At 47.5% G+C, this 26,516-nt stretch overlaps 1 protein-coding gene across 1 annotated transcript in view; it reads right to left on the minus strand.

Moving 5' to 3' along the window:
- Positions 1-26,516, minus strand: part of NEK6 (NIMA related kinase 6) — a 663,914-nt gene that overhangs the window by 249,363 nt on the left and 388,035 nt on the right. The window contains exons 4-5 of the mRNA XM_078641833.1: positions 6,499-6,639; positions 1,660-1,722 (exon numbers count right to left, since the gene is read on the minus strand). Coding sequence (XP_078497959.1) covers positions 1,660-1,722; positions 6,499-6,639 — 204 coding nt within the window. The remainder of the gene's footprint in view (positions 1-1,659; positions 1,723-6,498; positions 6,640-26,516) is intronic.

Here is a 26,516-nt window from a genome sequence, read left to right on the forward strand (position 1 = left end):
AGGCCACATCTGCATTAAGCACGCTAAAGGGGGAAACAGTAGTGAAAGGACACGTGCTCGGTGTGTAAAATGTATTTAGGACTCGATGCGTATATATTTTTAAAAAAAAATCACAACATCTGTGCTTAATTCTCAGTTGTTTACATACAAAAAAAAGGAGCAAAACTGAGTGAAGTTGGGCTTCAATACTACACATTTTCCGTTACTTGGAAATTTTAGAATATTTAAAAATACAAGCCAGCTTGCCATTCCCTCTTCCCCGCCACCACGTATGTTATGAAAACTGAGGCTGGTATAAAAAATCGGAGCATTCAGTGGAGGCTGGTAGGGGACAGGGGGGTGGGGGGTGGGAGGGTGCTAGGAAAACAAGACGGAGGGAAGGAAGAGAAGGATAGGGGGGAGGAGAAAAGCGACACGGCGGGCAGGGGAGGGGGCAGAGCGGGGAGAGCCAAAATTACAGAAATGCAGCTTTCCAAAAGCAATAGACGAAGTGCTGCAGAACTGGAAGCTGCCGGAGCCGCACTCAATGCACATTAGGACTGGAAGGAGAAAAGCGTAACTTCTCACGAGCCCAGTTACTTTCACAGAAAAATCGGAACATTCAGTGGAGGCTGGTAGGGGACAGGGGTGTGGGGGTGGGGGGTGGGAGGGTGCTAGGAAAACAAGACGGAGGGAAGGCAGAGAAGGGGAGGGGGGAGGAGAAATGCAACACGGCGGGTAGGGGAGGGGGCGGAGCGGGGAGAGCGGCGATGAGGGTGTGAAGCAGCAGGGGCCTTTGAAGTGAAGCTAAGCTTCACTTCAAAGGTGTGGGAGGAGTGCTGCTGGGGAACAGATGGCGATTTGATGATGTGCACGCGCATTTTAGGTCAATGCGCTTGCGCATTGACCTAAAAGCGCACGGGCACAGCATCAAATCGCCAGTCAATCGCCAGTCTAGGTAAAGCTTATTTAAGCCCCTATAGTCTCGCTCTGCTCAATGCGCATGCGCATTGAGAGGCGACACCTAAAAATAGGGCAAATGTATTCCTCGTGACACAGGGGGGCCTATACAATAAATATGCAACATAGAGGCTACTATCACCAAGACAGTGGTGTCTCAAATGCAACCACTAATGGTCACCCACTGCTTCCCTCCACAGACACCAAACTAACCGCTTACCTAGATCTTCAGTGGTTCTGAAGTAGCAATACGATGTGGACAGGACAACGGCATCCACAATAAACTTGACCGGCTTAACTTTCAGCAAATCACACATCTGCCACTGAGAACGCTGGAAGTTTTTAGTGAGGTACGAAGTACCTTTGTTTAGGCAGTAGGAGAGACAACCTGTTCCACCCAGTCATTCGCATTCTATTATGGCCGACTGTCCTGATATAGGGATCTGAACAAAGATCTCCTCGGGGACTTGCTCACCCTTTTCTCCTCTCTTTTTCTATCAGGAGACAAGACGTCTCCTTCTGTGCAACCTGAAACATCCCACAATCTGTTACCTATCAGAATGAGCAGAATGAAGGAGAAATAAAGGATGGCTCAAGCCACATAAATGTGGGTCTATTATGTTTTCAGGATATTAGACAAATGATTACAGCCATATTCTCCACAGCTCACTGACAACACAACCTGTAAACATACACCAAAGCGAACAGTTAAAGCCTTACCTTTAAAAGATCAATTTCTTTAATGCAATCTTGCCTGGCCTTCGCATCCATCATTTCGAATATCTGAGAAATTGAATAAAATTAAAAAATTAAGTACATGTTTAGAAAGTCTTTCTTCTTTGAATATATATTTCTTATCACTTGTGTTTCTGTTGTGTCTATTGGAAATATGTACATCCTTCTTGACATGTTTCTAAGCTTCGGCTAGAGGACATGTGCAAGGGATCGCTGACACTATCTGAAAAGGCTAAAATGATGGGGTCTGAAGAAGCTTATTGGGTGAACTGCCTGCTGGTGGAAGAACCGGGAGGGGAAGAGCCCTGCCTGCTGGTGGAAGAACCGGGAGGGGAAGAGCCCTGCCTGCTGGTGGAAGAACCGGGAGGGGAAGAGCCCTGCCTGCTGGTGGAAGAACCGGGAGGGGAAGAGCCCTGCCTGCTGGTGGAAGCTCCTAGGGGAGGAAAAGCCCTGCCTGCTGGTGGAAGAACCTGGAGGGGACGAGCCCTGTCTGCTGGTGGAAGAACCTGGAGGGGTAAGAGCCCTGTCTGCTGGTGGAAGAACCTGGAGGGGACGAGCCCTGTCTGCTGGTGGAAGAACCGGGAGGGGAAGAGCCCTGCCTGCTGGTGGAAGAACCGGGAGGGGAAGAGCCCTGCCTGCTGGTGGAAGAACCTAGGGGAGGAAAAGCCCTGCCTGCTGGTGGAAGAACCTGGAGGGGACGAGCCCTGTCTGCTGGTGGAAGAACCTGGAGGGGTAAGAGCCCTGTCTGCTGGTGGAAGAACCTGGAGGGGACGAGCCCTGCCTGCTGGTGGAAGAACCTGGAGGGGTAAGAGCCCTGTCTGCTGGTGGAAGAACCTGGAGGGGTAAGAGCCCTGTCTGCTGGTGGAAGAACCTGGAGGGGAAGAGCTCTGTCTGCTGGTGGAAGAGCCTGGAGGGGAAGAGCCCTGTCTGCTGGGGGAAGAACCTGGAGGGGAAGAGCCCTGTCTGCTGGTGGAAGAGCCTGCAGGGGAAGAGCCCTGTCTGCTGGTGGAAGAGCCTGGAGGGGAAGAGCCCTGTCTGCTGGGGGAAGAACCTGGAGGGGAAGAGCCCTGTCTGCTGGTGGAAGAGCCTGCAGGGGAAGAGCCCTGTCTGCTGGTGGAAGAGCCTGGAGGGGAAGAGCCCTGTCTGCTTGTGGAAGAACCTGGGGGGGGGGGGGGGGGGGGTCTGCTGGTGGAAGAACCTGGAGGGGTAAGAGCCCTGTCTGCTGGTGGAAGAGCCTGGAGGGGAAGAGCCCTGTCTGCTGGTGGAAAAACCGGGAGGGAAAGAGCCCTGTCTGCTGGTGGTAGAACCTGGAGGGGAAGAGCCCTGTCTGCTAGTGGAAGAGCCTGCAGGGGAAGAGCCCTGTCTGCTGGTGGAAGAGCCTGGAGGGGAAGAGCCTGTCTGCTGGTGGAAGGGCCTGGAGGGGAAGGGCTCTGTCTGCTGGTGGAAGAACCTGGATGGGAAGAGCCCTGTCTGCTGGTGGAAAAACCGGGAGGGAAAGAGCCCTGTCTGCTGGTGGTAGAACCTGGAGGGGAAGAGCCCTGTCTGCTAGTGGAAGAACCTGGAGGGGAAGAGCCCTGTCTGCTGGTGGAAGAACCTAGGGGAGGAAAAGCCCTGCCTGCTGGTGGAAGAGCCTGGAGGGGAAGAGCCTGTCTGCTGGTGGAAGAACCTGGAGGGGAAGAGTACCTGTCTGCTGGTGGAAGAACCTGGATGGGAAGAGCCCTGTCTGCTGGTGGAAAAACCGGGAGGGAAAGAGCCCTGTCTGCTGGTGGTAGAACCTGGAGGGGAAGAGCCCTGTCTGCTAGTGGAAGAACCTGGAGGGGAAGAGCCCTGTCTGCTGGTGGAAGAACCTAGGGGAGGAAAAGCCCTGCCTGCTGGTGGAAGAGCCTGGAGGGGAAGAGCCTGTCTGCTGGTGGAAGAACCTGGAGGGGAAGAGTACCTGTCTGCTGGTGGAAGAACCTGGATGGGAAGAGCCCTGTCTGCTGGTGGAAAAACCGGGAGGGAAAGAGCCCTGTCTGCTGGTGGTAGAACCTGGAGGGGAAGAGCCCTGTCTGCTAGTGGAAGAACCTGGAGGGGAAGAGCCTGTCTGCTGGTGGAAGAACCTAGGGGAGGAAAAGCCCTGTCTGCTGGTGGAAGAGCCTGGAGGGGAAGAGCCTGTCTGCTGGTGGAAGAACCTGGCAGTGGAAGAGCCCAGGGGTGGAAGTGCTGCTGGAGGAGGAGCCCGATCGAAGAGCCTGGTAGTGAGAAAACCCGGCAGTGGAAGAGCCTGGAGGTGGATACACATTAATATGAAAGATAGTGGATACCCAGAGATTCAGCAGGTACCATGCTCCATGCTGACACTTCACAGCAAGTGATGGCAAAGACCAGACCAGATGTGAGCGATGGAGACAAGAGGACATTACGGGTTAATTGCAATGCACTTAAATGCTCAGAAAAATAGTATCAAAGCGATGTACATTTTTCTGGCTGGGAGAACTTGGAGGAACACACAAGGAGTGCTAAAAAAAGACATTTCAAACTCACTCCCGAGTTGCTTGTGCCCCGGTTGGGATGGGACCGGGCTTGGCAGCTCATGCTGGACTGTTCCTATTGGAGCAGGGTCAGGACTGATTTACACACAGCTGGGTCTAATCTGAGGTGGCATGGGGGCAAACAAAATAACTGGGGTTGAAATGCGACCCAGAGCGATTGCCACTAGTTAGTCCTTATGCAAGCATCCCCCCATCACCTTTTGTGTGTTTGTTGAAACAATGACATGTCACCATGAAAAGTTACTTTCAATCGAAATAACCCTTCAGGGGTAGGTTATAAGTCTTTCAAAAGGGGAATGCCCTGCATTGGTACCACAACTAATATTCATTTAGTCGAGCCAGATTTTCTATAAAAATACAACTAAAGCAGGCATTTGTACAGTGGCTACTGATTATGAATGATGAGAGAATATTAGAACAACTTGCATAAACAAAAATTGATTTCTTCCAAAACATAAAACCAAACCATAAACAACATAATAATGACTGACATATCTCAATTATTTTGTTAAAACAAAACACAGATGGATGGCTCAGGACTGAGCCGTTTGTTTTTACAACCAAATCATTACCACATGTAACTACAAAATACACAACTTCAAGTTATTTGCACATTTAAGCATTTTATAGGAAAGGTTCTTTCTAAATCCTATGCTGAATTAATCCAACATTAGTCCATTTAATAATGCTACGGATTAATACAATACAATATTAGTCCGAAAGATAGTGCAGTGAGACTCCGCACTCGATGCTGGTTTCTGGTTTAAGTTGCCGGCGAGGCTGACTGCATCTCCCTCTTCCAAAGTCAATAATGGGCCGGAATTGTTATTATAATCAATAGTAGGATCTGTGTTATTTTTTAAATGTTCCTATCATTTCATCCTGCAACGATTCAACAAACTCAACAACCCTATTCAAATGAAATCACTAACACCCAAAGTTAGAAAGACAAGTCTGTCAAACTCAGAAAAATTCTGTCATGGATTTAAAGTATTAGCTCTTACATTATTCTTTTGGGGCCAAAGGTGTAACAATAAGTACTAACAATGGCAACACTCAGCTTTTAGATCTTTCTATTTTTTTCTCCAGATAGGTAAAATCCAAAAGTTACATTGGCATCTCAGGGAGGATTTCAAAATCAAAATAAATGTGCATACATTTTTATTTTTTTATGTAAGAAATTTTACATAGCGCTGTCCTGACCCGAGGGTATCAGAGCGCTTTACAACAGTAACAACGCAGAAAATATTATAGTACAATAATGCGGAAAATCCCATAATAAAATAATAGTATAGGTAAATTGCGGAGAGTTCTAGTACGTAGCCTTGCTGACGCAGTGTCGAAGTGGTGTGAGGTGTCTGCTTCAGCGCTCCGACTGCTCCTATCGGTTCACTAGGGAACGGTCGAGGAATAGGACTTTGAGCTGAATTTTGAATTGTGCAGAAGGGGGAATAGTTCTGATGTGGGGGGGGGGGATAGAGTTCCAGATTATGGGCGCATTCCCAGCGAAGGACCTGGCCGCGTCTTTGTTTTTGTGATTTCAGTGGGATGAGTAGTAGGGTGTTAGAGCTTCTGAGGTTCCTGGTGTGACCGGCTTTTTGGAGTTTGGCAGCCAGATATTCGGGTTTGCCGGTGTGCAAGGCTTTGTGTGAGGGGCAGGCTGTTCTGAAGTTCGCCCGCATTTCAACTGGGAGCCAATTGAGTTCTCTGAGTGCAGGTGAAATGTGATCAAATTTCTTGAATCCGGTGGCCATTCTGCATCAGTTACAATCTGCAAACCTGGCCTCTTACAGTTTGTTATAAAGGCAGACATGTTCTCCCATAATTCCTTTTAAGGACAGGAAAGGAGGCATGTTTCAGGGGAGGGCATACAAAATGTTTGAAAATCCACACAAACTCGAGACTTTTAACAGCACAATTCCCCATGGTTAGCCCGGTGCATTCGTACTGCCCGCCTTGTGGACAATTCACTAGAGTAAGCTCTGGGGGAGGGTGGATGAGCACGGTCAGTAAACGTGGAAATGAAAAATCCCAGTGAAACTCAATGTCACTTCTATGACCCATTATGCATTACACGCGTAGGAAGAAATTTACAAAAGCAGAGATTCACCTTTAGAAAAGTTTCAGAAAGTGTTGATAAATTGAGAATTGCCCAAGTAGCCGTCATGTTAAGCGGATGAGGGTGGTCCCCTGATCTTCTGTGAACTACTATACATTTTCAAAAGAGCTTCCAAACTAAACCAAATAAAAATATAAACCCGTAATAATTATCCAGCACTTTCTAAAAGCTCACCTGAACTTTCTTTAATGCGACTGGCTTTCTGTCCAGGTGGCAGTTTGCTCTGTAAACTTCACTGAACTGTCCTCGTCCAATCTTTTTCTCGATCTGGAAATCAGCCAGAGTACATCGATAGGGATACGTCGTCAAATGCCTCTGAAGATATGAAAGGGGACAGAAGAACACATCATCATTACAACCCTGCGATGGGTACCAATTTTCATACAGAGGAATTATGATGCTCATTCACAAAATTTGGCTTCTAGACCTTGAAAATTGACCAAAAGCAGATATTGTTCCAGTTGTGGTCTATCTTTAATCAGGTCTTGTATGGTAAAATAAAAAATGTATTAAATAAGTAGTTATAGGTAATGTACTAATAAACCGCAAGCATATCCTTAACAATTATTGGGCACTCGCTTTGCTAAATGCTCCTTTCCATAACCAGTTTGTCTCTTTCCGGTTCCATTGATCATGCAAATTGAATGGTTAGCTAATAAAAGATCATTCCCTAGATACAGCCACAGTTCCAAAAGACTGCCATTGTCACATTGTATTGTATTGTAATTGCATTTATATAGCGCTTACTACCCCTGAAGAGGCGTCAAAGTGCTTTTTCGGCGAGTAGCACGCTACTCCGGAACCCATAGAGGATTAGTGTTAAATTAGTATAGTGAAACATGCAAGTAAATTTTAAGTGGTGGATAGGTTAGTCATTTATTTGGATTCGGAAGGGTAGCAGAAGGATAGAAGAGGAAAAAAGGTTTGTATTTATATAGCGCTTGTTATCCCTGATGGGGTGTTGAAGCACGCTACTCCGGAAACCCATAAAGGATTAGTGGGGAATTTGTACGGTGAAATATTGAGAGGTGGATATTAGTCAGCTATTTGGAGTGAGAAGGATAGTGGAGGGATAGAAGGGGAAGAAAGGTTTGCATTCATATAGCACCTGTTACCCCTGATGAGTGTTGAAGCGCTTTTCTGGCGACATGTTCAAATCCGGTCTAGTCTAACATCATAAGTAGCATGCATTGTACTGTTGTAACAGCAAACCACACATATTGGATGCATAAATGTCTAATTTCACAGGTCTTTAGTTGAGCACGTGTATGACAGCAAATACATTCCAATAGATGTGTGTTGTTTTCTTTGCATTCATTCCATGCATTCGGCACACCATTCAGAATTAAAAGGCCATCTGGTACTTCGGGAACAGTCTACATGAAAACCAATCACAATTTCAGACCTCCTCTCCTCTGGACCTCCCCTTCTGCAGTTGTAATGTTCATTTCTGTTTGGAGTAATCTTTGATAATGACCTTCAACACCTGAATCATTGAGCCTGGCACCATTGACTCCACAATCGCTAGAGTTTATTAAGTTAAAGTTTACTGTTTTCATCTCAGCCTCTTTCACAGGAGGTCCCCGGGGACCAACAGTCTCCCCACTTTTTTTCCGCAGATACACCAGCTTTGCAGAGGACACCCATTATATGCAGAGGTTTTGGAGCCATAGTGCTCAAACCATCTTGAGTTAAACTCACGTAAGAACAAATACATTGTTTTAGCAGTCCCTCTCATATCTTGTCCAATAGAGAAGGTGCATTATTAAAACACATTTGAGATACTGAGATGTGATGAGAAGGAGGAAGTGGATCTGATACACATATTATGGTATTTCAAAAAGCTTAATATATCGATAGAAGAAATTAGAATGAAGCGAACAACACAATGAACAAGCATTAAAAATGCAATAGGTCTCGCCTTTGATTAGGATAAAGCCATTTGCTTTGCTAATGGTATTGTATAGCAAAGCAAATGGCTTTAACTTAGACCTATTACATTTTTTATGCTTGTTGCTTAATTGAAACGACTAAGCCGGGAACCACCTCCACCTCCTTCCCAGTCCTCTATTTACAGCTAGCAGAAAATGCGTTCCATATACACCCAAGATGTCTGGGAGCGCGGCCTTCGGGCCGCGGTCCAGACAGCTCCAGCCTGGACTTTATTAAGGGCTTCCAATTGACTGCATCTGCCCCAGGGGGACCCTGCAGCGGGTGAATGGGAAGGTGGTAGAAGGCGGGGCGTACGCCTCGAAACGGGGACCCATATGGAGGGGTGGCACGGGGAGATTTGATTCACGGGTTCCCCGTGGGGTGCTCACTTTCAGAATGGGAAGGAATGCGCGAGGTGCTGCTCTGTTCTCACACGTTGGAATAAAAGAAACCCCTGAATAGCAACTGCGTACTGTGACAGCATATTGTGCGCATTTCGCGTGGCGCGGGGGAGGGGTGGCTGATGAGGCACCGCTGCTCTCAATGGATACACCATTGACAAAACAAATAGAGGGAGTCATGCTAATTGTTTTGTGGGCTCAACTTGCTTCACTTAGTCCATAATATTCATAGAAAATGCATGTGCATGTGAGGTGGGCTTGTAGTGCTAAACCATTCACTATTAAAACCGGTGTCATTCGGAGAAACGTAGCAAGGGTGCCATGGCCCTAACAGCAAACAAAGAATATGGGCCGCTGTGTCCAGGGTTGGAAGGAAAACAAGCTGTCGGCGTGGTGCAAAAAATATAGTGCGTAGCAGCTAATGAGGGAGAGTGTGTAAAGCCGCAAGTGAGAGATCCAATCCCGGTGGGCGGGGCCAAAAGTCGACAGAGCGGTTACAAGGAGGGACTAAGATGCCTCCTTTTCAATCGTGAGCCAGCGTTTAGCATGGAGGATGACGCCAATGAATGAAAAAGATGGGCGGGGCTTCAAGTCCGTCTCTAAAAGCTTTGGAATCCGTATTGATTCCAAGAAGCCCTTGCATGGCGAGAGCAGCACATGCGCGCTGCTAACGCAGGCGAGACCTAAAAAAGGGTCTTTCCAAAGAACCCAAAGTTTTCATGACACACAACTTTCAGGGTATAAACAAATCAAATAACATCACTGAGTGTGATTTCACAGCAGTCAAAATCTGTTTACTTATGGTTGTGGGAAAAAATACAAGCTAAGTGGACTGAACTCCAGACAGGGGCAACGCAAGGTAAATCTCTTGTGAAAGAGTGGTGCATCACTCGAAAGATCACAAAATCCTATTTCAAATGAATGGATAAAGATCATAGCTGACAACAAATATTAAAGATATAATGTTAAGTGGCATCCCATTTTCTGAAGTTCCTATGGTGTGGCATTCTAACAGGCCAAGTTTCCATTGCCTCGCGTCCCTGCTGCTCCTTGAGCGTTAGAGTCTGGCTCAGAATCAGGCGCCCACTGAGCAGGTCCAAAACTAGTCTCTGGTCTTTGTTGATTGGAAGGGTCATACTCTGTGATCGTTTGTTCCATGCCCAAAGAGGAGAGCGGGGGCCAGATAACTATCAGCCAGCAGAGTGCTCACAGAGGCGGCATGAGATGCTCTCACCTAAACGCTTTTAGGGGCATGAGTCACAAACTGCAGTCTGTAGTAAAGTAGTCCTACTGACTGACTTACAAATGCAATTCACAAAAGTGCAAGTGGAAATCTCCACATACACCTCTCCTATCTATCCAATGGGAAAATGAGGACACATATTACTTTACTCCGTAGTAGTAAATGTGGGAGGGACCAGCTGTAAAATAGAGAATACTTACAACTAAGTGGGAGGGGTTTAGAGAGGACTTAGGAGGGGTTTAGAGGACAGATACCCACCCATAAAAAGAGTAAGCACATTGCTATTCACAAACTGCACTTCTAGTGCTACTCATGCCACAAAGGGCACAGAACAGTAGTAAATGTACTCTAGATCTTACTATGTCCAGTGTCACACCCAGCCAACCCCTAGTACTTCAACATCCTCCCATTGAAAATAATGGAGACAGGGACTTAAAATAGAACCCCATTGGAAATAATGTTAAAATAATTTGATTAAGAAAAATTACATCTAATTAAAAATAAATATTTTATGATACAATATTCTAAAAACTTTTTAAAAATAAATGCAACTTTATTTTTTTAAATAGTTAATTTTAAATTAATTCCATACAGAACAGGCAATTGGTAATACATAAGTAAATACAAATGTTTTATTTTAGCTGAATTCTTTTAAGTACATCTTTAAATATAATCTTAATTTTATATATTTGAATAATTAGATATAGAATTAAAATTGGTCTACATTTAAAATAAACATATAAAATTAATGTACACAAATATTTAACAAATATATTTTTAGAAATTTTGTAATTATGGATTTATAAATGTTTTACCACGAGGAGTGATCCGCCCCATGGCAGAGAACTCCAACAGTGTGAAAAAACTAATTTCAAAGTAAATATTTAATTTGCTTAAAATAAGTTATTAAAAAAAGATTTATGAAAAAATCTCACCTACTAAAATGTTTACATGTAGTTATGCATTAAACAATTGCAACATATTATATATAGAAATCACAAATTAATGTCATTACTTTAAAATAAAGATACATTTATCATTAAATTAAAATGGGTATTAAAACTTTATCAAAAATTATTTTTTTAATTTATATTTATTTTAACATTAAATTACATATATGTTTAAAAAGTCTAAATAAAATTATTCATTTTAACATTACTTCCTATTGGGTTCTATTTTGAGTCCCTGCCTCCTTTATTTTCAATGTGAGGATGTTGCATTACCAGTGGTTGGCCATGTGTGGAGCAAATCTTACTCCTTTTTTTGAGCTGGAGTACATTTACTACTATTTTGAGTTGTTTTTTGGTTGCAGGAGCTTCACACTTGTAAAGTTGGCTTCACAACCTACTTCAGAGCGTAGAATGACGCAAGTCTACACTTTGTAGTATATTTACACTTGGAAATGGTGAGCAGCCAAAAGTTCTACATTTACTACAAAAGTGTGGATTTACTCAAGAGTAAATTTACCTTTGTGAATAGGTCTCAATGACTTTACAATAGTGGTGTTCTGTTTTTTTCCTGACACGCTCTTACGTCCACCAGTAAAAACTGAAGATTGGCGTTTGGGAAACTAACATGTAAAGAGGGAATGAACCCATATACCGGGGTCGGCATTCCCGCCGTGGTACGGGCGTTCGATTGCGTGGGCGGGGCCGCGTCTGCCAAAGGACGTGCGCAGCACTACCGAGGTAGTGCTTGCGACGGCCGTTGGCCGACGGGCGCTCTTAAGGGGTTGAACAACAACGAATGCGAGGTACAGAACGACTTGAGCACATGCAAATATACACTGTGTACAACCTGGGCTCTCAGGCGACTTGAGTGCGGTATAAAAACAAACCTAATTTCATTTCTCTGAAAATTCACACAAAGGGTAAAAAGACATTGAAAGTACACATTAGCCAGCAGGATTAGGAATAACTGCAAAGCACTTTTATTTTGTATTATTCAAAACCAAGACTCGTCTGTTCAGATGCCCCAAGTGAGGGGTGTTAGCTTCACAACTGCATTTATTGCTAATCAGCATTACTGGAGTCTTCAGCTCCTGCTCTCTCTGGTTCTCTCTCTAGCTCTGCTATTGTCATTCTTCCAAGAATTGCCCGTGGCACCTCTCCATCCCTGGCCTCGCAGGGCTTGCTAAGTGGGTGTTAAAATCTGGAAGGATTCTGAAGACAGCACACACTGAGAAGCATGCATATGGGTAATTATCAATTCCAGCCAAGAATCAAATGTCACAAAGTCAGAAAGTTCTGTCAAAGATTCTAAATGAAAGGCGGCATTTGGTGGAGAATTTGACTCCAGGCTATTTTGTTCTTAGGGACTTTCCCTGGCATTTGTGCCCTGAGAGGGCAGAGAGGCTCCTTTTCAATGGAGGTGACACTTGAGGTAATCGCTTTCGAATCGTAAACAAAGAAATATCCTGCACCTTGAGCACCAGGAAAAAAAATCTTAAAGAATAATATAATTCGGTTTATGGAAATTACAGCAAACGGTAGATTAGGTCTTTAAATCTGTGTCAGAAACATTGCAATCCTCCTTCCAAAATGGCACTTCATTTTTATTAATAGCCACAATATTGACTTGCATAAATTAAAATTATCCTTTTTTACTTTTAATTTAACAGTTCTATTTATCATTTTTGTGGAGCAGAAACGATTGCAGTTCTTCTTTGCACAACAGCTGGTCGACACAAAGTCTTATATATTCATATATGTACTTGTATCCAACTGTGTCTCTTACAGATTTAGAGAAGAATGTTTTAAGTGCAGTGCCTTTAATAGCAGAATAGATCATGAGATTATTTTATTTACAAGAAACATTACTACGTAAGCATCTTTGAGGTAGCAATGCACTTTAAGTAGTCACAAAATGATTCTCCAAGAAACCTCAATGTATGAAGTTCATAAAGCAAATTTAGAGAACTAACTAAATTATATATAAAGCGTTTTTTGTATTTACCAGTTATAGAGTAGTGAGAAGCACTTTAAGCCAGGCATACTGCAAAAATAACGATAAGCAGCAGGAAGCACAGAAAGTGTTTTATATGTATATTGCCACGGAAGCCTGTAAGACCTGTATGAGAATGTGCCTCTAATTTTCTTACCTCTAATTGTAACATCACTACAATTTGACAACATCACTACTGACGTGTAATATGAAAATGCACGTCACTTTTTACTATAGTAGGAGACAATAAAACAGCTATCGATGATGTGTTAACATGTCGTGAGTGGTGTAATATGTGAAGCCATAAGCAGAGCATGGCGGGGGTGCAAGTCATAAATAGTTCACTAAATGACTACTGGAGAATTTCAGTTGTTTTCCAGTCTCTAAACTTAGTTCTCAGCTCATTTGAGCATCTAACTACATTGTTACTTTAACCTTTGTTTTTTCAGTGAACTTCTGGGGTTCATTTTATTAGACACCCCGCCCTCCCTGACAAGCTATGGCAGGGGTCTTCAAACAAGGGGGCGGGCCCCCCTAGAGCAGCTTTAGGTGATCTCGGGGAAGGAGCCAGGCTCTGGCCAGATGAAGCATTATGCTAATAACAGGGCGTTGTTTTCAGTGAAAAACAAGCTTTTGCAATGCAATCCGTCTCACCTTTGGGACCTGATATGTATTTAGCTATACAGCACATTAGCCTGCGTGCTGAAACATCTACTGTTCTTTAACATGGAGGGAAAATAAGCACCAAACTGTGTGACACGTCAGGTATCGGAACACATGGAGAGAAATATTGCCTTTCAACTGGAAATGGTATAGTCCAAAGCTGTTTTTAATATAAAATTAGGGCCTTCGGTGGTGATATCACTGAAAATACAAGATTTAAAAAATATATTATTGTCTACAGGTGCTCGTGGAAGTACATTACTATGGACTGGAATCTAGATAATGCTAAAGTGATTCTGGTATTTTACTGAACTCTGCTGGTCGTTTTCTATCTAGAAAGTTAAATAGAGGCAGGTGCCAAAAAAAAAAAAAAAATAAAGTACCTCAGCAGAAAGCAATTCTGGTATTTTATTGACCTCTACTGCCAAGCGACGCGCTTCACGAGGCGCGCCCTTAGGGCACGTCCCCTCCGGCCCCCGCCCCCAGTGGTAGCAGGAGGGGGGCGGCCGGGCGGCCAATGACAGTCGGCCGCCTCCCCCTCTCGCATGGTTGGATCCCTTCCGGGTCGCAGGTGACGCACATCCGGTTTGGGCGGGGGGCGGAGACCCCGGGCCTATGTAAGGTCAAGATCCCTTGACCGGGGTCTCTTTTCCCTTCGCCCCTGCTGGACTGTGTGGACCCGCTGCTGACTCGTGGACTCCAGGCCTAGTCTTCTTTTAACTTTTTAGCCCGCGTCTCCCGTTGGATTGTCGAGGGAGAGCGGCAACGAGAGAGGATCTTGGTCGGAGGACTTCGGCTATCGAGGGAGCGCAGCGGTCGTTGGATCCGGCGTCGGGCGCGGAGCAGAGAGAGAAGGGTGCCGTGCACGTGGCCAGGTAAGGAGTCGGGTGCCTCTGGGGACCTCGCGGGCAGCCGTGGTTCACGGGCGGGGGGGTGTGTGGAGGGTCGCTAACTTGGATTTACAGCTCCGCTCTCGGGGTTGCGGCTGCACGTGGGGTTCCACACGGGTGCGGGCTCCTGCCGGGCGGTGTGGACGGCAATCCGGGGGGCACAGGGAGCGCAGGCGTTGGGGCTCCAAGCGCGCAGGTCGCTCAGCGGCAGAAATTAGGAAGGGTGAGAGTCAGGGAGCGACTGCACAGACGACGCGGCCAGGTTAATAAAGCGAAATGGCCCCCAAGAAAGGAGGGCATAAAAGGAAGGGCACCGATCCGGAGCTGGCCCAGATTATGAAATTGTTGTTGCGCAAACTGAACAAAGACACCCCGGATAGCGGGTCAGGAAGCGAGGACGAGCAGCCTGAGCCTGTGGTTGAGAGGCCACGCAGGGAAGGGGTAGCGCCGAGAGCGGCATTCCCCCCGCTGCGGAAAAAGGGGGGAGCACCTAAAAGTACCGGGGCAGAGAAGGCCAGGAAGCGGGGAAAGACCCGAGTGGTGGAGGAGCAGGACGAGGGATCAGCAGGTCCCGTCCTCTGCCCCACCCCTTTGAGCCCTGAAGTAGTCGTGGTCCCCACCTCAGTAACAGGGGCACCACAGTCCATTGTCCCCCCAGATCCGGTGGGGGCGCTGTTAACTGAAATAAGGGCAACGCTGCAGACACTAGCCCCGGGTGGGAGCGCGCCGGTTCCGCCCCCGCCGCAGCCTATGGCCGCAGGGGCAGGAATCCAAGACCCCGTTGAAAGTCTTCTAGCATCAGTGGCTTCCCTGGTAGGGCAATTGTCGTCCGCTAGTAAAGGCGTAGATCCAGCGAGTGCAGGGGCGACAGCGCCATGGGCCCCGCAACAGGCAATAGATCAGGGGGCGCTGCAGACCATTCAGAAGCAGCTGGCGCAGGTAGCAGAATTGCACAAGGCGACTCCAAGTGGAGCGAGTGGACCCTTACCACAGGCAGCCAATCAGACGGCTGGATCGGTAGGAGGTAAGCTAGTTAACGGGGTTGGGGGGGCCAGCGAGGTTGGGGGATCCCTGGGAGGAATACAAGGGAACGTACTGTCCCAATCGGGAATGCTGGCCACTCATGTTTCCCCAGAAATGCGGGAAAAAATCTGGAAGGGCGCCTACATTGATATCTTCTCCCTGATCAGACCAAATAGGAGGGATATTGACCTCAGGGAGAGGGAAGGCAAGGAGGGGTCCTTTAAAGAGAGGAGGCCCCGGGTGGAAGAGACACTGACCAACTGGCTTTATGGGTTCCATGTTTTCGTTTCAGTTTTGTTGGAAAAGAGACAGGAGTTAGCTATCCCACTGGTATTTTATATGAATAAGATTGTTAAAGCGCACGCTACTCAAGGTAACTTGGTTTGGTTGAACTACGACAGGGATTTCCGCTGGGCCAAGGAGCAAAACCCAAGTATTGGATGGGACCAGGTGGAGGTGAATGCCTGGTTGGAAAGTACTAGCTGCAGGGAGCAGCCTGCCAGGCAGCCCTTTCGGACATCCCAGGGGGGCCCAGGGGAGAAAAGAGGAGTTTGTTGGACCTTTAATAGTAAAGCGTGCACCTACCCCCCCGGACAATGCAAGTTTAAACATGCCTGCTCCTTCTGCGGCCATCCCTCCCATCCTGAGTTCAAGTGCAACAAAAAAGCGAGAGAGCGGGGAGGCGGGGCAGCGACAAGGGATGTTAAACCCCCTCAGGCCTAAGCTGCCTTCCCCCGTAGACATTGTACGTTTGACTTATTGGCTCGACCGGTACCCCGATAGGGGGGCGGCCTTGGTTCTGTTTCAGGGGTTTTCAGCTGGTTTCCGGATTCCTGCGGTAGATGTCCCCCCTGTTAGCCGGTGCAACAATCTGTTGTCAGCCAGGACTCTCCCGTCAGTAGTGATTACTAAGGTAGAGAAAGAGCGTGCGCTGGGCCGGGTAGCTGGACCTTTCCCCTCCCCCCCCCTTGAAAATTATGTGTGTTCGCCTCTGGGAGTAGTGCCAAAAAAGGAGCCTGGGCAGTTCAGGATGATCCACAACTTGTCAGCGCCTAGGGGCTCCTCAGTGAACGACTCTATTGACCCGGCACTGTGTACAGTGACATACTCCTCATTTGATTCCGCCATTCAGAAGGTCAGGGAGTTAGGGCGAGGTGCCTTGTTGGCTAAAACGGACATAGAATCGGCCTTCCGCCTGCTGCCGGTGCACCCGGACGATTACCACTTGCTAGGCTTTCAGGTTCAACATCAGTTTTACTATGACAAATGCATGCCTATGGGATGCGCGGTATCTTGTAAATATTTCGAGACCTTCAGCTCCATGCTGCAGTGGGTTTTTTCTTACAGGTCAGGGTGCACAGATGTGGTGCACTACTTGGATGATTTCATGGTGATGGGCCCAGCTGGGTCTAGTAAGTGCGCGCAGGCGCTAGAGGAATTAGTGAACATGTTCCAGGAATTCGGGGTCCCCTTGGCTCCCAGCAAGACGGTGGGCCCTGAGACTTGTATGTCCTTCTTGGGGATTGAAATTGATACTGTAGCTGGGGAGTGCAGGCTACCCCGGGACAAGGTGGTGTCATTTTCCCGGGCAATTGAAGCAGCTTTAGCGGGCCCAAAGGTGTCACTACATCAGCTCCAGGTCCTGGTAGGGCAGTTGAATTTTGCACTTCGTATCATCCCAATGGGACGCCCCTTCTCCAGGTCCATCGCCCGCGCCATGGTGGGTCTTACCCAGAAGCACCACAGGGTGCGGTTACGGGCTAGTGTAAAGGAGGACCTGAGGGTTTGGCGGGGTTTCCTGGCGGATTTCAATGGCCGGGTGGTGTGGCCCGCCCCTCCGGTGACCAGCGCGGAGCTGGGCCTTTTCACAGACTCGGCAGGTAGCATTGGCTTTGGCGCCATCTTGGGTACCGCTTGGTGCGGGGCGGTCTGGCCTCCCGCCTGGCACAAAAGCGGCCTGACAAGGAACATTGCCTTCCTGGAGCTCTTCCCCATTTGGGTGGCGGTGACTATCTGGGCTGATCACTTCAGGGATAGGGCGGTGACCTTCTGGTCAGACAACATGGCCGTAGTAGAAGTCATCAATAGGCAAGGAGCTACCTGCCCCCATGTGCTACGCTTGTTGAAATTGTTGGTCCTGGCGTGTTTAAAATTAAACTTAACCTTCAAGGCGGCACATATACCAGGTATTGATAACCATGCAGCTGATGCTTTGTCTCGTTCCAAGTTGCAGGATTTCCGGAGGTTCCACCCACAGGCAGAGGAGCAAATGACGACATTCCCTACGTCACTGTGGACAATTGGAGCCCCGCTTTAGCGGGGCTGGTAGGTGCCTCCCTGAGTGATCGCACAAAACAGTCGTACCAACAGCAATTTAATGTATATTTGGGTTTCGCCAAACAGTCAGGCTTTCCAAAGGTTTTTTCTACAGAAGCAGTACATGGTTTCCTTCAAAGGCTAAGGGATCAGGGGAAGGCGGTGGCCTACGCAAGGGCACATTTGTCGGCCATCGCCTTCTTTGCCAAGGTAGCAGGGGTACGGGACCCTGGGTCTTCCTTCCTCATCAGAAAAGCATTGACCGGGTGGGCCAGACTGGAGGGTCCAAGGCGGGACTGTCGTAGGCCACTGGATCTCCCTACCTTGTCGGAAATATTAAGGGTCTTACCTGCTGTGTGCGATTCTCCGTTCGAGGAGGTCTTACTGGGAGCAGCCTTCTGCTTAGCCTTCTATGGGGCTTTCCGCCTGAGCGAATTGGTAGGGTCCTCTAGATCTGACCATGGGGGTGGCTTACAGTTCCGGGACCTGACCCTTTCCCCGGGGGGGTTAATAGTGCTTCTCAGGCGTTCGAAAACGGACCAAGGGGGGAAGGGTGCTCCCATACATCTCCGGCCCGCCCCAGGGGTGGCAGCATGCCCGGTAGCCCGGATGCTGGCTTATCTACCTCTGCGTCCCGAGGGTGGGGGCTCGGCCCTGTTCATACATGAGAATGGCCACTGTTTGTCACAGTTCCAATTTAAAGCGGTTTTCAGGCTTGCCCTGGGGGTACTGGGTCTGGGATCTGCGGGGTTCTCCTCTCATTCCTTCAGGATAGGCGCCGCTACCTTAGCGGCAGGGGCGGGCCTTCCCCCCAGCGCTGTCAAGGGTGTTGGGCGCTGGGCATCGGGATGCTACAAAAGATACGTGAGGCCGGAATTGTTATGACCAGCCTTAGTCATCCCTTGTTCGTTGATGTCTAACGGTGTCCTCTTTCTCCTTCTGATTAGTATGCCCGAGTCGGTGGTCTGGGTCTTGGGGCACTCGTTCGTGCGCCGGGCGGCAGTACGTGTGCAACAACGACGGGTGGTGAAGCCGGCAAGCTTGGGCGAGGTCGAATTCGTGTGGCATGGCATCGGGGGGATGCGGATCCGACACTTAAGGCGGACGGTGGATGAACTCAGAGCACAGAGGGGGAACAAGCCCCCAACTTGGATTGTGATACATGTAGGGGGCAACGACATGGTGGACAGGGGACGCTTGGCGGTCAAGGAGGCCCTCCTGGCCGAATTCGCCTGGCTGGGACACGTGTTCCCGGCAGCCACAATTGTGTGGTCGGGCATGCTCTCACGCAGGACATGGGGACCAGGAGTCCGCGTCAGGTCTTTGAATGTTTCAGTACGAAAGCTGAATGGTGAACTTGCGAGGTTGTGCTCAGCCAAGGGCCGCTTGCGCTACATTCAGCACCGGTTGATCTCAGGAGAAGCAATGTACCACCAGGATGGGGTACACCTGTCGGACTTGGGCACGGACACATTCATAAGTGAACTTTGGGCATTTATTGCGAACGCAGGTGGGGAGGGTGTCAGACCTGAGGGCCTTGGCCACCCTTGTGGCGGTGTACAGACCTGCGAGCAATAAACAGTGAGTCAGGGGAGGCCGCCTGGCGGACTCCATAGGCCAGCTCTGAGGGGGGATATGGGGAGCTCTCCGCGGGGAGGAAGTCACCACCGGCTGGGGAGGCTAGGGCGACAGATTTCGAGCCTCCCGGGCGTCCCAGGGCAGCCGGGTGGTAGAGAGGTGGGCCCTGGTAAGGACGGACAAGGAACGGCGGGCCTACCACTCCAAGGGGCAGGTGCACGGCACCTGGCGTAGGATACCCCAGCGCGAGATGCGAACCAGATGGGGCTCCTCCCTTAGGGCTGGGGGGGAACAGAAAAAGTACAGGTGTTGGAAAATGATTTATGAATATCAATATGCATTGTGTATGCTTGTCATGTTTATTCAAATGTGGAGAATTAAACATGGCCTTTTTTACCCCACTCCAATCTCTTGGTTATTAAATTAAAGATGTGGGGTTCTGCATGTTGGTTCAGGTTGAGGGTGGCGGGGGCAGAGCTGGAGGGTACGGGTCCTATGCCAAGCGACGCGCTTCACGAGGCGCGCCCTTAGGGCACGTCCCCTCCGGCCCCCGCCCCCAGTGGTAGCAGGAGGGGGGCGGCCGGGCGGCCAATGACAGTCGGCCGCCTCCCCCTCTCGCATGGTTGGATCCCTTCCGGGTCGCAGGTGACGCACATCCGGTTTGGGCGGGGGGCGGAGACCCCGGGCCTATGTAAGGTCAAGATCCCTTGACCGGGGTCTCTTTTCCCTTCGCCCCTGCTGGACTGTGTGGACCCGCTGCTGACTCGTGGACTCCAGGCCTAGTCTTCTTTTAACTCCCACCCACCCGTCCCTGATTTTAGTGGTGTAGGGGAATGTTGTTGCGGTGTACAGACCTGCGAGCAATAAACAGTGAGTCAGGGGAGGCCGCCTGGCGGACTCCATAGGCCAGCTCTGAGGGGGGATATGGGGAGCTCTCCGCGAGGAGGAAGTCACCACCGGCTGGGGAGGCTAGGGCGACAGATTTCGAGCCTCCCGGGCGTCCCAGGGCAGCCGGGTGGTAGAGAGGTGGGCCCTGGTAAGGACGGACAAGGAACGGCGGGCCTACCACTCCAAGGGGCAGGTGCACGGCACCTGGCGTAGGATACCCCAGCGCGAGATGCGAACCAGATGGGGCTCCTCCCTTAGGGCTGGGGGGGAACAGAAAAAGTACAGGTGTTGGAAAATGATTTATGAATATCAATATGCATTGTGTATGCTTGTCATGTTTATTCAAATGTGGAGAATTAAACATGGCCTTTTTTACCCCACTCCAATCTCTTGGTTATTAAATTAAAGATGTGGGGTTCTGCATGTTGGTTCAGGTTGAGGGTGGCGGGGGCAGAGCTGGAGGGTACGGGTCCTATGGTCGTTTTCTATCAAGACAGTTAAATAGAGGCAGTTGAACAGAAAAAAAGCCCCTAAGCGGATGCAGACAAGTCCTAGGGCTGATCTCCAGAGCCCACAAAGTATCTACACATATACAAGAGGACTCGAAAGCTCAACCTAAAAATGAGAGGCAGTAAGCTGCTCTGTAATGGGCCATCATCTTTTGTCATTTATATCCTGGCAGGGAGAAAATGCAAAAGGGAAGGGAATCCAAATATCCTTCAAAACGCCCAACCCATTTCTAACATTCACACAGTGGATACGTGTGCACGTTTGTAAGGCCTGCCTGACCAGTATACTAGGTTTGTCAATCATGGATTTGATTGCATTTTTAAAATGGTAACATAAATTAACTGGCACTGTTTAAATAGTTCTACACATATTTAAACATTGCCAGTTTAATAGAATAATTGTGAAAAATGTTCAGGGGATGGCCCCAATGATTTGTTTTTTCACTGGGGGGTGCGGTATAAAAATGTTTGAAGCCCACTTACCTAAGACCAATGCCCCCTGCTGGGCACCACCTCCTGCCATACACAGCAGGGGTTTGTCTGCATGAACAGGCCTCCGGGCAAGCCTTGCAGCCAACCACCCACAGGGAGTTAATCACCTAATGGTTTGCAATAGTAGGTTGGCCCTGCGTCCAAACCCCATGCAGGCAGGCAAAACCCACTGTGCGCAGCCTACATACCGGTGATCCTTGTATTATAAAAATGATATATATTGTTGTTACCGCGGTTCAACAGGGTGCTGAAGTACTATTTAACATTTAGCTTAATGGTTCCTTTGGTACACCCTCCGTATAGCCAAGGTGCCAGCATGTACCCACTCTGGCCCCTTAGGTAGCCTTTTCAAAATGTTTCCATGACACACACCGACCAAGTCCCAGAGTCCTGTATTGGCGGCCGCAACAACATCTTCAGTGCTGTGGCAAATCAATCATATCATTGAGTACTCCGGTACCAGCACCAATAACAGGGTAATGAAATCACCGACAGGAGAAAAAAGGTCCCTCAACCAGTAAGAATAGCCTACCTTTTTTTTTATGTTTTGGTACCGCAGTACTAGCGTAGGAACAATGTCCAGATATACCCAACTGTTTCTGGGGGGTTAACCAACTCATTATTTTTTACATTGTATTTCATTTGAACATTTTGGACTTTCAAAGCAAATACCCTTTTCAAGCTAATTGCCACAAAATAAATAGCTAATGCAAAAAAATACAGAACAGGTAACATGTAATATGGTCACAAATTCTTGTGTGTGTTGTTGCCCGGTAGGGTATCCAGGTGCTGGAGCAGGAGTATAGGCGTGGACGTGAGGATGTAGAGAGTCATCCTAGGAGAATTAGTTTAAGAGCCAGGTCTTCAGCTTCTTGCAGAATTCAATAAGGGAAGAGGAGACTCCAATGCGTAGAGGGAGGCATTCCAAGATTTAGGTGCAAAGTAGGAGAATGATAGACCTCCTGTTCTGCTCCTGCGGATATTGGGGAGGAGGGTGTGCAAGTAAGAGTGATGCTGAGAGCAGGTGTCTTGTGGGTTGGTGGAACTGAAGGTGGTTGTTAAGGAATGGTGGTTCTATCATATGCAATGCCTTGTATATGTGCGTGAGGAGTTTGAATTGGAACTGTTTATGTATGTGGAACCATTGGAGCTCTCAGAGAGCTGGTGTGATATGGGTGCATCGTGGGAGGTCTAGGATGAATCTTGCTGTGGCGGTCTGGAGTTGGTGGTGGAGAATGTTGGGGATTCCGGTGTAGAGTGCAATGCTGTAGTCTAGTCTGTTTGTGATGCGGGCTTGTGTGACGGTATGTGTGATATTCCAGGGTATCCATTTGAAGGTCTTGTGAATCACGCGGAGTATATGGAAGCCGGAAGAGCTGACTGCGCTGACCTGTGCTCTCGTGCTGAAATTGGCATCGAGGGTGAGTCCCAGGTTTCTTGCGTGGTTAGTCGATGTGGGTCCGGGCTTTGGTGGCCACCAGGTGAAGTCTCAGGGGGAGTTCAAGTTATTGCCATCTTAAGGCTCTGGCGACATTTATAAAACACTTGGCCTTTGGCCTTGTAGCTTATGATGATGTCAGAAGCCCATGATTGGGAATATAGGCCTGTACTACATGATTACAGTAGTTTTTTCCATACATACACAAAATGATAGAAGACTAACTGAAATTGCATATGCTATGAACTTCCATTAAAATTCATGGCCTTTTAAACTATTTTTAACTGAGGAGGGCCAGCCTCATTTAGTTTACCATTAAGATATTAACTTATTAAATGAGCGCCCTTGCAGGACCTGCATGTAAAACAAGCGGCAATTTAAAGAATATATTGGAAAATGTCACAATTTGGCCCCATTTTCTGGGAGGACGCAGCATACTATGTAGCTATACTTAGAGGCTATAATTGGGCTAGACAACATACCCGTATTCTCTATATGGTGCTGGCCCGAGAACTTCTTACGGGCGTAGAGAGCGGTGCTACGTTGGACCGGTTGGGACCGAAGGCTTATGCTGGAGGTACCCCTGTGGGTGGGCCACCAGATGGTTCGAGTGGTGAACCTCAAAGGATTCTGAGGGTCGGACCGAATTGGAATCTCACACTTGGGAGATATGGGGGACAGGGACCACATGAGACCCTTTCAGGACCTTCAAACTGAGTTCTTTATACATAAATATCAGTTCTTTCGATACTTACAACTCAGACACGCTCTTTCCGAGTATCAAGCAGAAAGTGAGGATGTCCCAGAGTACAGCCCTCACGAGGTGTGAGTACTTATGGGTCCCTTGGGGAAATATGGGATCTCACAAGTCTACAAAGCCTTGGCTACATACTTTTCTGACCAGATGGGAACACTGAGAGCAAAATGGGAGGAGTTGGTGGCACCGCTGGATGGAATGGACTGACAGGACGCCTGTATGACCCCCACATTTTGTTAATCTGTGCACGTCTCAAGCTCATTCAGTTTAAATATCTCCACAAATTTTACCTCACAACTTACCACCTGTGGAAGGGCTGGGAATATCCATCACTTACATTCCTGGAACCCAGAGGGAATTTCTGCCATGTGGTATGGGCTTGCCCTGTCATACAACACTACTGGTCAAACATACTCTCCACTCTTTCCAGAGTGGTGGGATTGCATATCGAGGCAAACTCCAGACTCGCTATATTAGACATTGTAGAGGTTATAGGGGGACCCCAGGGTATGGGACATGTGTCCCCACACATAGTACACTGCTGGTCAAAAGGGGTATAGTCAAACACTGGAGCTACCTCAACGCTACCTCCATTGCAGCTTGGTGGAAAGGTATGAACAGGTGAGCACATTTGGAAGAGACAATATTTACAGCATGTCAGTGTCACAAAATACAGTAAGATCTGGAGAAAATGGTGGGTTTACCAAGGTGTAGAAGGTCACGGCTATTTTGGGCAGATATAACAGCACCATAATGTACACCTGTGGGACTAATGAGGGAGACGGGTACCTGTGTTTAGTATTTTATACATTGTGCTTGCCTTGAGAGAGCAACAACTCTTATATTGAAAATCCTCTTTTTTATTTCTGGAAAGAAGACTCCCCACCACCAAATCGCTCTGGACCTTCACCTCGCCCGCTTCCTGTATTAGCACGTTCCAATTTGGGATTGGTGATACTGTCCCCCAAGTTTTACTTAGTGGGCATCGTAAACGTGATTCTTTGTCTGCCTCCCCTATTCCAGCCTGACCTTTTTGAGCCCCCCCGAAGTACTTTGTTATGCAATGCTTTAATAATTCTCATGTAACTATGTTATACTGTTTTCCCTTTCTATGTTATGCGACGCTACAGAAACTGATGTAACTATGTAACAATGTTCTGAAACTATGTCCTACCTCATGTAAAGCGCTCTGATACCTATGGGTCTAGCCAGCGCTATATAAAACTTTTCTAATAAATAAATCTCAAAGAGCAGTTTCTTGTGTTCTGGAAATGCTCCTCTCTTGATGGGAACACAAGGCCCTTTCTTAACAGTTCAGATTGTGTTAAAATGGCAGTTAACCTCCCTTTCTGTATGCTGATCAGACACCTCAACACGGCTAGCAACAAACACTCTTGTGACATCCGAGGCTCTAGTCTTTTGAGAGACACCAAGTCCTCCTAAAGGTTCCTTCTACATTCCTGTATCATGCCCTCCTCTTTCTTCTCTCTTGATCGTGGCATTTCAGTTCCTCCCCTATCCCTGCCCAGTGTCACTAAAAGGGCTTAAATGATATAAAAGGCTATGCAAATAATTTTTTTTTTAAATTCCTTTGAAATTTAAATGCCCAATACTATTGGTCACTGAGGGGCAGGTGGGCCACTAGGCAGGTTAAAGCACCTGTATTGTCTCTCCTTCAGATTCTTTTTTCTACCCAGCCTCCCTTGCTCAAGTCCCAGTCAGGTATTCCTGTATAGGTTTTCTCTCGGTTGGCAATGCTACAAGCCTGGGGTGCCCTTGTAGTTAGACTGACTATTTCCTTGTACGGCTACAGGTATTATCCAGGTACTGGAGGGCCTGAGGTTCACATAAAATACCAAATGTTATAAATGGTTTAAAGGTTAATATAACAAATGTATTTCACGCTTGTTCTCGTTTCAAAACAATAATTAATGTTTCGTGTGCCAGCCTTTGGTGCCCTCAGGTTCTGTGCCACACCATGCTTGGCACTCCTTGCAGAATAAAGTTAATAAAAATGTATGTTTTGCAAGATTAGCTATTTTTCTTCCAGGCCACCCTGCTAGGCGCGCATTGGGCCTTACAGAGACTTTATTAAGTTGTGTCTGGAGTTACAAGAGAACAAGGGCCCTGGTACAGCATATAAGGATTACATTTCATTAGATGAAACAAAGTCTAGGTTTTTGCCCAAAGTTACTCTGCATTTAACAAAAGTACAACTATGGCCTTTTTCAGACATAGTCATGGCATGAGCAGCACGAGAAAGTTCTAGATAGGTGAGAATCGCTGATGTTTAGAATCACGAAATTCAAAACAAGAAAACCCCAAATACAAACATTTATAGGTGCAGCATCTAAAACATAATAATTCTTGTCAACATGCACCTTAATGCCCTCATGAAATCCAACACATTCAAAGTAAATTATCCAGCTTGCACAGTCACAGAAGATCACATATGGAAACACGCCATGTGGGGGCAAGAAAAACAGTGAAGTCACAGCTCAAAGCAGAACCCCAGGAAAAACCATCATTGACTCCAACGCAACATAATACACGAACAACCATCAGCACAACCACAAATAGAGGCAAACTGCGCCTCGAACTGACCTCAAGCACTGTGACCTCCCTGTGCCAGACAGCATTTTCCTAAAAGAGATATTAGACAAAACCAGGAAACACACTGATGACACAGAGGCAGCAATAATCATTCATTCTACACACTATTATGGAAACACAAAAACATCAGAATAATCACACTGCAAACAGCTACTGACTCCCCCCGCAACAGACAGATTGTCTAACTAGTGAAGAAGGCCATTGTTTATTTTAAAACAAAATAAAACTCTTTTTTGGATTTTCTATATTTTTGTTACAAGAAGAATATAAGAAGGAAAATAAAAACAATTCAGAGTCGCAGATGAAGGAGCTTCTTTCCGTTTGAATCCTTCATGTTGGAACATCTTGGTGTTATTGAGATGTGATGAAGAGATAGGGGTCCCTTCACATCACTCAGTTACTAATAGACATACATGAATCATGACCAGTGCATGAAATTATTTGGGAAAACCAAAATGTCCACACCATGCATCCATACCTCGCCACACCTGGTGGTCCAGCCTTTA

The sequence above is a fragment of the Lissotriton helveticus genome, chromosome 5_1 (genome assembly GCF_964261635.1).
Source record: "Lissotriton helveticus chromosome 5_1, aLisHel1.1, whole genome shotgun sequence".
Taxonomy (NCBI): domain Eukaryota; kingdom Metazoa; phylum Chordata; class Amphibia; order Caudata; family Salamandridae; genus Lissotriton; species Lissotriton helveticus.